General features: G+C 45.4%; 1 protein-coding gene across 1 annotated transcript; it reads left to right on the top strand.

The window, feature by feature from the left end:
* Positions 1-957: 957 nt before the first annotated feature.
* LOC147725323 (uncharacterized) lies at positions 958-6,985 on the top strand. The gene is made up of 2 exons (XM_086964502.1): positions 958-1,432; positions 6,134-6,985. Exons 1-2 carry the CDS (start codon positions 958-960, stop codon positions 6,910-6,912), a joined length of 1,254 nt encoding a protein of 417 aa, XP_086820628.1. The 3' UTR covers positions 6,913-6,985.
* The last annotated feature ends 7,949 nt before the right edge of the window (positions 6,986-14,934 follow it).

The raw sequence follows: 14,934 nt of genomic DNA, 5'->3' as shown, positions 1-14,934 counted from the left end.
GTTCGTGCTTCAAGCAGAGCGCAGAGTGCAAAACCCCTGCAAACTCTGCCGGCAGAGCAGAGTTTACGGCACAACCTCATTGTAGGGTCAGATCTGTCCCTACACCAAGTTGAATGACTCCTGGACCTCCCACATCGTTAGTGTCCCTGCTGTCCCGAAATCACCACTCCAGGTTGCTTGCTCCTGGCCGAGAGGACATCTTGACACCTGCTGTCCAGCTGACCTATCTGCTCTGCACCTGGCCTAATTGCCTGGTAATGATGATCCAACTACGCTTTTGTGGTCTTGAGGCCATTTCAACCTGCTCCCTCGAGGGGGCATCCTTGATTTTACTGTGAGTCCCCTTGTGCTGTGTATTTTCAAGTGGCCCACTCTCCTGAATCACACCAGCTACCACAAAAACTCAGCACCCTGTGCCTAGCCGAATCTGAGACGCTCCTGAAAATGGGCTTGTGGAACATTTGACATGGCTGTGTTAACTACTGAAATCCAAGAGGTGAACCTTAATGAATGCATTTTTGTCTTTTTACCTATTCACTTCAATGGTGCGTAATTGTGCATAAGAGTGATCTGTTTTCTGAACAATAAGAAATCATAACTTTTAAAGTACTTAGGGGCAGATTTATGATGAGTGACGCAACTCTCCCGCAACGTAGAGTTGCGTCAAAAGTCTTGCGCCGCCGCTGCGACGACGCAAGTCAATGTGGAAGCGCCAAATTAATGAGTGAACGCAGCGTGTCGCAACTTGCCAATGTGCGTCAGATGACGTGACGTACGTGCCGCAAAAGTGCCGCAAGTCAGCCTGACGCAACGTAAGGAAAAGTCACGTAACTTTTTTTGCGACACGCAACGCCATTGCGGCGCCGGCGCAACACTGTAAAGTGCGGGATGCGTCAAAAGGCAGCTGGTTACGTGACGCAAATTTCTGTTGCGATAGCTGAGGATCACAGAAGCGAAATGGAAGAAGCACATACCAGCAGCCAGGACCCCCAGGAAACTCATGCAAGCAAAAGTCCTGAGGCACAGGCTGACGCCAAACGTAAACGCAAGTCTAATTTTAGCCATGAGGAAAATGAAATCCTGGTGGCAGAGGTCATCAGGTACCAGCATCAGCTGTTCATCAATTCAAAGTTGCCCCATGGCAAAAAGGAGGCAATATGGAAGCAAATTGTTCACAAAATAAACAGTGTAGGACAGGCCAAGAGGACAGTCATTGACTGCAAGAAAAGGTGGCATGATTACAAGCACCGCACTAAAGAAAAACTAGCGGCAAACCGCAAGGCAGCCTTTGCAACTGGAGGAGGCAGCCCAGCATACCAGGAGGACCTCGATGAGCTCGAGGAGCAAGTGGCACAAGTAATACCTGATGAAATAGTAATAGGAATTTCTGGTCAGGACAGTGTCAAAAGAGAAACGACTGACCACACAACAGGTAAGTACAAATAAGTGTGCATATCCCTGTGACGGGTGATGGTGTGAATAGCAGCTATAAATGTTCTCAGTCCCACGATAGTTCCAGTATAATTTTAAACAATGACAATGAATACAATAGTCAGTCACACTAATTCGTATATGCATATGTAAATGAGAATTCATTAATGTAATCTCATTGTTATTGTAGGCCTTACTGCGTGATTGTTCATTGGCTGTGTTTTCATTTGCCCATTGCTGCCTTCAATTCATTGTGCCTCATAACATTGTTTGCATAGTGCTTCACTGCAAGACTGGTCATCATTAATTATTGATCTGTGCACTGCTTGCTTTGCCTACTACAATTTATTTAGTGCCTGGTTGTGCTGGTGACACTGTCCATTTAATAGTGATTGTCTGGTTGCCCTACAATCTTGTCCTGTTTCAGTTTTTGCTTGCTGCCATTTAGTAGTATGTTTGTTGTGCCTCCCAGCCCGGCTCTCCAACCCGCTCCCGCATCCCATCTGCTCCCCGCTTGCTATGCACCCCAGCACCATCCACGTATGTCACAACAGCCTAGGCGCAGGGTACACGTGCAGTATAAGCGCCCTATGTGTGCTGAAGATGTGCCAAAGGGAAGCCTGTCTACACCCGTCTGCACCTTGACTGTGCCCAGCGCCAGACCCCCCTGTCCCCTCTAAAACCCACTCCATCTGCATCACGTATGATGCTGCTATCCTCTCTGCACGGAACTCCGGCCGTCTCACAGACAGCTACCAAGCCACACCAGGACTCACCCATGGACCCTTCACCTGCCACTCCTGCAAGTTGAACACCATCAGGACCCACACCAAATCCTCACACTTCAAACTGAGCTCCATAACTAATCACCTGAAGTGTATCATGCTGAACACCTGCTCAGTTCAGACACATGCAACTGAACTTTGGAACCTACTCAACACCACAGTGCCAGACATTGCGGGGCATATTTATGTTAACTGGTGCATCTCCAGGGATGCGGCACTTAACATGTGCCACAGTGCGCCACTGCTCCACCACCCATGGTGCAAGTTAGTGAAGATGCATGACGCATCTCTTCGCGTACGGGCGGCGTATTGCAGGAGTCATGTTGCAAGTGTGACCTGACTCCCACAATGCACAGGAGCCAGCTCTTCAATGCATGGTGCGTCACCCTTGCGCCTGTTTCAAGCAGGCGTAAGGAATTGATGTACAAAGTGACTGAGTGAAATCTCATAGATTGTACGCAGCCACTTTTAGGAGGCGTTCCATGCCCAGGAATGCCCCCCCCCCCCTGTGCAGGAACGCCTCCTCATGGCGCAGGGCTTTCCAACGTGACGCATCTCCTAGATGCATCATGTTGTAAATAGGGCGCATTGTTTGTGCCGCCGTTGCATCACATTAGGTGACGCAATTGCGGCGCAAGGAGGCGCACGGGCCTCATAAATCTGACCCACAATTTATTACAGAAACCTGGATGAAGGGACGTCAGTGCCCAACATGACCATAGCCATCACAAACGGCTACAAAATCATCCAAAAGGACTGCATCAACAAAACAGGAGGAGGCATCTCCATTGGCCATAAGAAAACGATCTGCATCACAACCAGTTCTGACAACTCCCTAGCAGCTGCTGAACACCTTCACTTCCAAATGCACATCAACCCCAAGACCACACTCAGAGGCACCCTCATCTACAGACCACCTGGACCCTGCACACAATGTAGCAAAGACATCACAGACTGCATCAGCCCACACGCCCTCCCCTCTAAGGACTACATTGAACTGGGAGTCCTCAACTTCCACCTGGAAAAGAACAACAACACCAACTCCACCACTCTTCTGGACAACCTTGCAAAAGTTGGAGTCAAACAACTTGTTCACACCCCCACCCACAAAGCCGGGCACACGCTCAACACAATCTTCTCCTCTAGTGAGCACATCTCCTTTATACACCCCACAGGACTCCATTGGACTGACCACTGCTGCATTCACTTCAAATAGAAAAAGACCACAAACCAGAAACACCCACAATCAATCCCCCGCAGAAATGGGAATAAAAGTACCACTGACCACATCGCTTTACCAAAACCCTCCTACCAAATCATTGGACCCAAACCAAGGAGCCATCAACCTCACACAATGGATCAACGAAAGCGGTGACAAAGTAGCACCCTTGAAAAACCATCAATTCATATAAGGTAGCAAAAAATAAAACCCTAGTCCACTGATGAGCTCAAGGAATGGAAGAAGATCTGTTGCAGCCTTACAAAAACATTTCTTACAACCAATAACCACTGAGAACCTGGCCACCTTCAAGAATGCCACCCGCAAACATCACCAACTGATCCAAACCACTAACAAATCATCCTCCAAGGATTGACTCCACAACAACGACCACAACTCCAAGGTACAATTCCACATTGTCAAACTGTCTACAACCCCACTGCCGGTACCAATTACATCACTCCCTCTCAAGACCTCTGCAACTCTCTAGCTTCGTTCTTACACAACAAGATTGCTGACATACATAACACTTTTGGGAATCAGTCCACCCCACCCACCTGCAAACGGAAACACCCACCAACAACCTATTCGCCTGGAACACCATCACCACTTAAGGCACCATCCACCTGATGATGATAGCCAACGAACCATTGTCCACACCACATCTTCAACTAAGCACACTCCATTATCGTGCACCATCTCCGAGATGTCATCAACTGCTCCCTCAACTCTGCTAGCTTCATGGAATTTAGTAAACATGCGGAACTCAGCACCCACCTGAAGAAACCCACAGCAGACAACACAGAACTTAAGAGTTACCGCCCCATTCCACTCCTCCCTTTCCCTGCCAAAGTCATTGAGCAAACCGTCAACAGTCAGCTCCCACATTGGGTTTGGGTGTACCTCAATGCCTCACAGCACTTTTCAGCAACAACCCTGCACCACACCATCCCATGTTGGATTCAAAATGTGAGACGAGCTTTGCTACCATGAGTATTGAATTATTGTGTGGAAAATTTATTATGGTATGCCATTGTGTTCAATGTGTGTACAATGATATGATATGCACACTGCAATTGCTCATGAAAGATCATGCACTCAGTACTGTAGACCAGATATCTTCCTCAGACTTTGTGTCTGTATGGCCATGGCATTTGTTGCATCAGTGTCAACTGTCATTTGTTGTGTATTTGGGGCCTGGGTAGGACATTTCAACTACACCCAATGTCAGTTACCTTGTCATCATTGTAGGTTGACTCATACAATCATTCATAAAATGGTAGTGACATAAGAGATTGTGTTCAATAATGGCATACAATATGTTGGAAATGTGTATTGTACTCAGTCATTGCTTGAATGCAATGTAATGAATAATGTGTACAAAGCAGTCTTTCTGTCACTCTCAATTGTAGACTATTGTAAATCCAGTCTTGACCAAAAATATTCCAACAATATCCCAAACAGTGTGTCCTTTGCTTGTGATAGGCAGGCATACAAAAAACATGACATGAAGAGGGTGTGTGAGACTGTGAGTGAGTACCTGTACCCATGGGCTGCAATGTCGAATATGTCTACAATTAGGCATATCAATTCTATGTATTGGAAGTAGACAAACACCCTGTATTCACACAACCAATTAACTATAGCAGTGTTGACCAATGAGTGCACACTGATGTTCCGTGACGATTTGAACCCATGTTTTCAATATTGTCGGAAATACATAATATTGGTATCAGCGAACAGCAAATGATCCATTTAGCATATCCTGGTGTTTTCGCTACGATACGAGCAAGAGCACTCCTGTTATGAACACATTTCTGATCTACCCACGGCATCCATCTTAGATCATGGCAGCCATTTTGTGTTTCTTGCCCTCACATACGCAATAACCCCTGATCACTTCAATTCCATTAAGGACACGTAGCCTTAGCCGGAGATTCACCTCTTTCATGACACGTGCACCTTAAACCAGATCACGCTGTAGCTACATGACTCGACAAAGACTGCCTCCTCTGCCCGAGGCCAGCCCAACTGAACTGGTTCTCGTGTCCATTGTCCCGATCATGATTAGGCGGCCGAAGCCGGTAGCCTTGCCCATTTACAACCCACAAACATCTCTTATCCCGCTTTTCTATCTTCCACACCTGGCTCCGTTCCTTTCTTTCTGAATCTTTATTAGGGGGAGGTAACGAAATTTACGATGAGGCGGTCCGGCTCTTGAATGCAATATTGACAAGGGATTGTGATGAACTAGTGGGAACCCCTCTTCGTAGATGTTTTGTATCAGATTTTTTCAACGGTTCCTGTGTACGCCAAATATTTATTGTTTATGACACAAAGGTTTTGGGAATGTACCAACATGTGAAGAATTCGCCTGAAGGCCAAAATTTAGTATATAAGGAGCAACCCTCTTTGTACAATTCGAACAGGCTCCTAGTTACTGCCCATGCGTAGTTTCTGTGACTTCTGTGTCCCTGCAGTAATAAACCTTTGGTCTTTGACGCCACCATCGAGAAGCCCGTGTTTCTGTTCATTTGCGCACCAAGGCAGGTGGAACTCCGGGGTCTTTGGGTGTTGTTCCCTGACACCTCTGGACGGAACCAAAAAGTCCAGAACTCCAACACGTCATTGCTCTGATAAAACATTTCTACAATTAAACATCCCAACACTACTAACACATGTGCACATTTTTTCCTAGTGGATGCTGCATCAACTGCACAACAACTGGATGACAATATTGTCTCGGATGATATGGAAGAAAATCCTCCTAACATTGACACTGTCACACATGAGGTGGAAAGAAGCAACATACGGTCCCCCACACCCCCTCCACAGTGTGACAACGATGTGGTTGCTGCTGAAGGTGAAACTTTAACACCAACACCACCTGTACCGTCCTCTACAAACATTATGAATGAGTGGCAGAACACACAACGAGAGTTCCAAAGTTCTGCTGTAAGTGTTCAGCGGGAGCTCCTCAGTGAGCTACATGTGGCATTGCCAAGTATCGCTACCATCCTGCGATCAATACAACAAAGTATCAATCCAGATTTGGCAAACATTGGCACAGATGAAGGCACTTCCACACAAACACCAGGATTATCACAATCTCTGGGAAACATTGCTAAGATCATGAGTGAGAGGCATGTACAAATGCCACCACAAAATGCAAGCAGGGAAATAGCCCAGCACCTGCAAGATATAGTTAACCAAATGAGAGAGATGCAGCAACGTCAAGACCTCTTCCTGTCATCCATGACAGCTTTTCATGCAGACTTGCTGACGGTCATCAAAAACCAGCAAATGTTGCTGAATGAACAAAGGGATAATGTAACCTCGAGGGAACATGTGTACCCTCAAACATCCTCTGCCATTGCTGGTGGAAGCAGTAGCACACCATGCCCTGCAGTCACTCAAGAAAGTGAAGACTCAGAGGATGAATTTTCAATAAATATACTAAGGAAGAGAGGACTGTAAATTACTATTGCACACAGGTGTCCCTGGACAACACATGAAACATTTCACTGAGGAGAACATTGCTGACATTACACACCTGTCTTACAAAAAATGTCACACCTCAATGTTCATGCATGAAACACTGAAGCAATACACATTCTGAAATTAAGAATGTGTTAATCACAATCTCATCCCTCAAATAAAATGTTGTTTGATAAACACAGTCAAACTTATCAACATGTTCTTCATGACCACCTGTGTGTCCATAACACTGTTCCATTGTGTCAAGTGTGTAACATGTAATGATTGTACTGTGTACATTTTTGGATGAGCAAAGTAGACACATGTGGAAGAGAAATAGAAATATTTGCAAAAGTGATCACACTGTGATAATAATCTTGTTATGTCAAACTTTAGGGTGACATAATTTTTTAAAAAATACAATTATTTACAAATGTACAGCTGGGTATTGCAAACACTCCTTTGCAAACACATCAATTGGCCCATATAGAAGTGCATGTTGCATTCATGTGCCCTACCCTGTGGTAATGCTACTATATTGTTCATGTGCCTGTGTAGGCACCATAGTCGCATTAGTCATGGTACACTGAGTAGTACATGGAATAAGACTACTACACTAATGTTCACCATCACCTCACAAGAAGTGTCACAACTGGCTTTGCACCCAAACCAAACATGCTGTACACTGAAGCACAACCTCTAACACAATGAGATGTGTAGTATGCAAACGTGATCAATGTGCCACTCTCTGTAACCCCTACTGTGCTGCACCATGCAGATGGAATAGCAGGATGAAGATCTAATTGTAAAGCTTGCTTTCTGTGTAATGCATGGGTTTATTGGAGTCAACACACACAGTAACTCACATGTAATCATACTATATCAAATACAATATTGCAATGATAATGCTGGACTGACAAGGGCATCATTGGTTGAGGGATGCATGTTTGCAAGTTGTCTCAGTTCATATCTGTGCTGTGTTCAACACATACATCAAATACACTACACTACCAATGTTAAAGTACGCTGGCATAGTGGACATAGCACTGGAATGGGCAAATTGGTTCTTACCTGCCACAACCTTTCTTGTAATGCATTCACTCTTCAACCTCCATGTTTCACTTACATAAACTCGTTGTGTTACATGGTGCAATTCTCACTACAACAACATTTTCATCACATCAGTAAACATTACCTGCAATGTGTGTCATGTGATGGATGAAAGTATAGTCATACACACTTGTAAGCTTCACTCTGAAATCACTGTGTCCAGGATGCACATTATCTTACGATAGAATCTTGTAGGTGGTGCAGGGTGGCTCACCGCCGACTGCACCAGGTCAATGCTACTAAGTCTACATCATTTGATCTAGTTTGATGTCCTAGCCCCTACACAGCTGTAGAGCCATTGTCAGGCCACGTATCTGTGAGTATTGCAAGCCTATGCTAGAGAGCTGGTGATCGGCCCCCTACTTCAGCTGGGGATGGCCTCTGAGGACAACTCACTAGATTGCAGATAGTCCATGCTCATGATGTATTTATGAAGATTGACCTGGATACTGCCCACTTCACTCCTCTTGCATATTGTGCCTTACATTCATCAAGATCAGGCATGATTTATTTACACCCGTTACACTGCACACAATGTATGGCAATTGTTATGAATTCTGGGAGAGACCTATGATGAGGAGAGGATGCCAGTGATCCACTTAGTGGGTGTATCAAAAGCCTTTAGTGGTCTCATCTATTCTGAATAATGAGGGCCTTAGAATTTGGGGAGTGTCATCTGAGATGCAAAGACAGGTTGTATTCATTGGCAAGCACAAGGGAGGGGGTTGGGCGGGGGTCTCCTTGTGATATCCAGTGGGGCAGGGTACTCGTCAGGGTTGTTCCTTGTCCACGCTGTTGTTTCCTATTGACATTTAACTGTTGTCACCATGCATATAATATCACTGTATGCTGAGGATCCGTAGATGCATATGATGGATGCCGAGTATGCCTTGGAATGGGTGCGTTAGTTACAATGTACCCGAGCTCCACCCCACTGCACAATAGTGAATAACTACAGGGTAAGTGTTGGACATTCCTCTATCACTTTGGCTGAGCGGTGTTTAGAAGGTGGCAGACATGACCTCACAATCTCCCTTCAAATGACAAGAGCAGACCTAAGTGATGTCCCCATATACCTTGGCTCAATGAACTTGTTGCCCTGGTGAGTGATAGCGGTGACAACATTCCTGGCAATTGTGCCCTGAGGCACCGTATGTATTGTGGGGGACATGGTCAACACTGGCCAGGCGGTAGAGTCTGTGTTTAAAATGCGGGGAGAGACCTCAAGAACATTGTTAGAGGGCATCTGCTTGAAGTTGTAATGTATGCAAATAGGTGCATGACATATTCGACAAGATTTGACATCACAGGGATTGCCAGCACATGTACTCACAGATGCAGCTTGAACATAGCAAGATCATAATAATGACATGCACGCAAACATGACACTTTATCCATTCAATGTGTCAACTTACTCACACTTCTAACACAGTAAATGCAGTACTTAAAACAAGAGATCACAAAGTATGTAAGTTGAAAAATCAAATAAAATTTACTTCTCAAACACAACAGTAAAAATATGCACATTACTTACAAATCACATTAAATCCTAAAATACCTAACCCTATCTAAACTATCTAAACTTAACCTAACCTAACTTATCTAAACCTATCTAACTTACATAACTATGCCCTAACTTACTTACCCTAAAATTACCTAGCTTGACGCAGGACAAGTAAACATCAGCCCCCACCCCCCTTAACACATAAATGCACAAGAGACATACACATACTTATCCTAAACATAAACTACACACAAATCTAATCAAACCACAAAGATATATTTTTTTGAATTTTTTTTTATAAATTTTTTTAAAACACATATAACACATCTAAGAAAACCCACCCACCCAAATAGAAAATTTAAAAGCCAGCAACTACGTAATTAAAATAAGAAATAGAAAAATCAAACCTTACTAACTACCTAAACTATCTATCTAAACCTATATAAAATATTAAAAACAAATACGCTACAACATTTGACTATGAACAAAAAGTCATTGTCCAGATATCCATCAAATCATAGAAATTATGTGGTCCAATGTCTGTTGCACCCTGTTGAGTTTGGTGTCTAATGCAGAAATTTTTGCCTCCAAATTATCTACTTTCCTGTCCATGGTTGCCAACATTGTAGCATCAACAGTTGCTGCCGTGCCTCCAGTGGATGTTGATGCCTGTGGGGCAGCAGCACCACCTGCATGTTTTGAGGGAACTGTTGATTGTACTGTATCTCCACTTTTGCCTTTGGATGACTTTAGAACCCATGTTCTCGCCAACTTCCTCTTCTGGTATTGGCGCCCCGACCAACGAAATGCCTTAGCAACGGCAAGTATATGTCCATACCGAGCTTTCCGGATGCGGAAAACCCGCTCCTCCGCTGCATTCATGTTATCTGTATGGAAAAAGGGAACATGTGTAAGGCAAGCAGTACATGATGGACATCAGCATGACCTAAGTTGTACAATCAAATAAATTAATGGCAAGTGTCATGAAAATAAGACCACCACTTTTGTGATGACACACTGCAAAATTGCCATCTAGCATATACATCCACAGTCACATGACCACGGGCCAGTAGGTGGTGGCCAAGTCAAATGACTGCCATGAAATGACACACCAGCATCTGGCCACATACATACTGTCAAGTATTACAGATGTGCTTGTCTGCTCAAGCGTGGCCTTGGTATCCCACGCTGGTTTATGTTGAACTATCTTGTCTTACGTTTTTATTTTGCAAAAGATACTTGTGAGGGTATCATAGCCCCATGCATCCTTGAGTAGAAGGAATGCAAGTTGAGAGGATGGGAGAGATCACATTGTATGAGGCATGGATACATTGTAATGGAAGAGCACGCTGTCTTAAGTCAAAGGTATATGTGTGACAATATAAAGCACGATACACAGGAGGTGCCCGTAGTTAAGGGTAAAATCTCCATGTTGGATATAATTGTAATCCAATGAAAGGCAAAGCTGATAGGTATGTGTACACACTGTCTCATCTCATTTGGATTCATATAGTGGCCGCTGATACACATAGTGAGTGGCCAGTTACAGGTTTGGGAAGCAGAGGCACAGGCTTACTTAGAACACCGTGTACGAGGAGCAGGTGCACTCTCTTAGTAGGGATATAATGGATGTGGAAGTCCGGTGCACTGTAAAAGAAGTGGCCCTGAACAATACCCCTGTGGGCTGATGGTCTCACCATCAACTTTGACTAGGGTAATGTCAACATTCTTGCACCTCAGATGCCATTGATGTTCATGGGGGCTGGCCAACTGGGGATGCTGCTGTCTACGACTAGGTTAGCTATTACTATCCCTTTCCTCATACAGTGTGAAGTCCAAAGTGAGTTTTGTGGGTACTGTCCCCTAACCATGCTGACCATGGATGATGTGATGACAAATCTCATCCTGTATGCACAAGTATTCACACACCTGTTACACTTGGTACACCCTGATCAGGCTGGTTTCATCCCTACCAGCAATATGGCCGTTAGTCTATGGAAGTTGATATAAATGTTGAACACAGACCATGCGGTGGACTAATGTGCAGAGGACCTTAATTGGATATAGCTAAATCATTACATTGCTCAGAGTGGCCCTACTTGTTTGCTGTTAGGAGGGTTTTTGGGCTGGGAGCGGAAATTGTCCACTGGATAGTAAAATTGTATTTGTCAGGCATCCCCACAGTAAAGGTGTGATTATACATGTCCTCCTAATACCCAGTAGGCCAAGAGGGTTGCCTGCTCTCCCCTCAGTAATTTGCTCTGGCTGTCGAAACATGAGCAACTTGTTCTCAATTGTGTAGGGTTGTTTGTGGCCTGAGGCTCTCGGATCACACGCACTTTGTCTCATAGAATGCGGATGACCTTTTGTTCTTTCCAGTGGACGATGGGGAGGCATTGGAGGGGGTGCATGCTCTCAAAAACAGGTTTGAGACATCTCTATTACTGGGGGATACATGTTTACCATACCCAGGAATAACAAAGTGATGTCAATATGGTATGAGTCATGAGAGTGCATCGGAGTAGCATGCATTCTGGTCAACGTTGGTACGGTTGTAGGTGGGACGAGCGGCATTGGTGATGATGGTGGCACATTCCTGTCTGTTGTCCTAGTACCATACATTGCTGGTGTGCATAGAATTCTGTTATATGTTGACTGTTATTACGGAAACTGGACGTAGAAGGGTGGCGTTGGAGACCCAGATGCAGCACAGGGCAGAGGGGGTAATTGCTGTCCCACATTTTTGTTTGTACTTATTGCCAATTCCATTGAAGGGGCTCACCCACGCAGTGGCGCAGGACTTAATGCAAGCTGAATCTAAATTGGAACCAGAGGTGGGACGGCACGTCTCATCCTTAGTGATATTTATCACACAAGATAAGGATGGATTTATTGACTGAGTACAAATTGACTCCGACACTTTGTTGTAAAAGGTACCATGGCACGATGGGAGTGCTATGCCCTCATGCCCCAGAGGTACCATTGCCCATGTGTACACCACTTTCACATGTGGGAGATTGGTTGGGCCTTGCTACATGGATGGAGCTTGTCCTGTAGGGAGTGGTAGACCGGAATAGCAAGGGAGTTGTCCTGTAAATGGACAACGTGCAGGATACCTTTGGCCTGTCACGGGCTCATTACTTAATCCATACGCCCTTGGTTACTGCCATGCAGAGTGATGGTGGGACGGGCCTGTTTCAACCACCAGTGAATGCTGCATGGCAATATGTAAGGATTGGTGTGTGTACGATCAAGGCAGTAACCTCTTCATATAGGCTAATATTTTTAATTGCATAATGTGTGCCCTATGCACATGTTGTGGGATAGAATTTATTTTGTTCACTTACTGTGAGGACATTTTCACAATGTAAAAGCATATATTGTAACACAAAATTAATCTGGATACAGCAACATGTCTGTAACATTTCAGAACCCACACTAGCACAACAAAATTGACACGCAAATTCCTGGACTAGGGGTTGGTGTGGGCCAAATGATAAATACGTTTGCTACAGCAGATCCTGGTGTGGCACAGTGTCATTACACGGAGGGATGCTGTGCTTACATGTGCGAGGAGTGACGGTGTGACTTTGATGCAGCATGCACAAAGTATTACACATTGAAAAGGCACTACATGCACTGTGGGCATCTTAAGTTTTGCTAAAATCACTGCGGGCCTGATTTATGATGCGGTTGCGCCGTAGTTGCGTCATTTTATTCAACACAACAGCGGCACAAACAATGGGCCCTATTCACAATGTGACACATCTAGGACATGTGTCACTTTGTAAAGCCCTGCGCCATAAGGAGGCGTTCCTGTGCAGGGGGGGGGCCTTCCTGCGCAGGAAAGCCTCTTGAAAGTGGCTGATTGAAATATATGAGATTTCACTCAGTCTCTTACTGGCCAATGCTGCCTCAAAATCCTGCGCCAGCTTGAAGCTGGCGTTGGTCTCGATGCAGCATTGTGTAGATGGGCCACCCCCAAGCCTTGCTGGAGCTGCATTGCGCTTGCGATGCAACTCCAGCAATGCGCCAACTTTGTGGCACATCTGTGGCGTTTGAGGCCCATGGTGCAACGCTATGTTAAAGCGGCTAACCATGGGTGGGGACCTGTGGCGCACTATGGCGCACATTAAGTGGCGCATCCCTGGGGATGCAACAGTGAACATAAATCTCACCCTTACTGATTTGTAGGTGTACGTGTCTTGTAAAACAGTGATTGTGAACAAACGTAGAAAGCCATGTGCTTCCACAGTACACCTGATTTAGAGCTTACACACACTGCAACCCTGGTACCACAGCCTGTAATAATCATTCACACAACACATTTACTAAACACACGTAGTGAGCACTGTAATGTAATGTAATGTACAAAGAATTTATAGAGCGCAACATACACCGGACGGTTTCTTGGCGCAGTTCACTAAATCAAGAGGAGACAGAGGAGGGAGGGGGAGGTAGCTTATGTGTAAGCACAGCGGAAGAGGTGAGTTTTTAAGAGAGACCTAAAGTGAAGGTAGGAGGAGAGTCTGAGTTCCAGTGGGAGAGAGTTCCAGAATGAGGGGGCCAAAAAAGAGAATCTGAGGCCACCGTGCTTTTTGCGCATAAACCTGGGCGTCTGAAGGAGAGCATGGTGGGAAGATCGGAGGGGTCTAGAAGGGGCGTACGGGAGCAGGAGTGACGAGATGAAGAAGGGGCCGATGCCGGCCAGGGATTTGTGGGTCAAACAGCCTAGTTTGATTTTACAACGCTCTGATACAGGAAGCCAATGAAGGGCTTTAAGTAGAGGACGAACGTGATGATGTTTTGGTTGGTGGTAAATCAGGCGGGCTGCCTGATTCTGTATCAGCTGTAATCTTTTGATTTGGCATTGTGGGATACCTGCGTACAAGGCGTTGGCATAGTCAACCCGAGAGATGACTAATGCCAGCAACGTCAGGGTGAGGGCTTCGGTGGTCAGAAAATGGGCTATTTTACTAATTTTTCTGAGCTGGTGGAAGCAGGAAGACACTGTAGCACTGACCTGAGGTTGCATGGAAAGATCTTGAGAGATATAGACCCCCAAGCTTTTTACCTTGTCAGCAGGGCAAGGGGAGGGACCAATGGCAGGGGCCCAGAAGGTGGAGTTCCAGGGGTTGGATGGGCCTCTGACGAGAACAAGCTCCGTCTTGTCGGGATTGAGTTTGAGATGATGAGTGGCCATCCAATTGCTGATATGACAGAGGGTAGACTGGAAATCCTGAGCCGCATCCTGCGAGGAGTCAAGATTGAAAATGAGCTGAATGTCATCTGCATAGTTAAATGCAGTGACGTTCCTTCCCCGGAGGGAGCGGATCAGGGGGGGTAAGGTACAAATTAAAAAGAAGTGGGGACAGAGACAAACCCTGTGGCACACCGCAGGTGAGTTT

Source organism: Lissotriton vulgaris, chromosome 3_2 (assembly GCF_964263255.1).
Source record: "Lissotriton vulgaris chromosome 3_2, aLisVul1.2, whole genome shotgun sequence".
In the NCBI taxonomy this organism is placed as follows: Eukaryota; Metazoa; Chordata; class Amphibia; order Caudata; family Salamandridae; genus Lissotriton; species Lissotriton vulgaris.
Note: the sequence above shows the minus strand (reverse complement) of the source record. Positions and strands in the feature narration are given on the sequence as shown.

Coding starts and splice junctions, on each gene's coding strand:
- LOC147725323 (XM_086964502.1), top strand. CDS start 958: ATGGAAGAAGCACATACCAGCAGCCAGGACCCCCAGGAAACTCATGCA. Junction 1,433..6,133: donor AACGACTGACCACACAACAG/GTAAGTACAAAT, acceptor ATTTTTTCCTAG/TGGATGCTGCATCAACTGCA.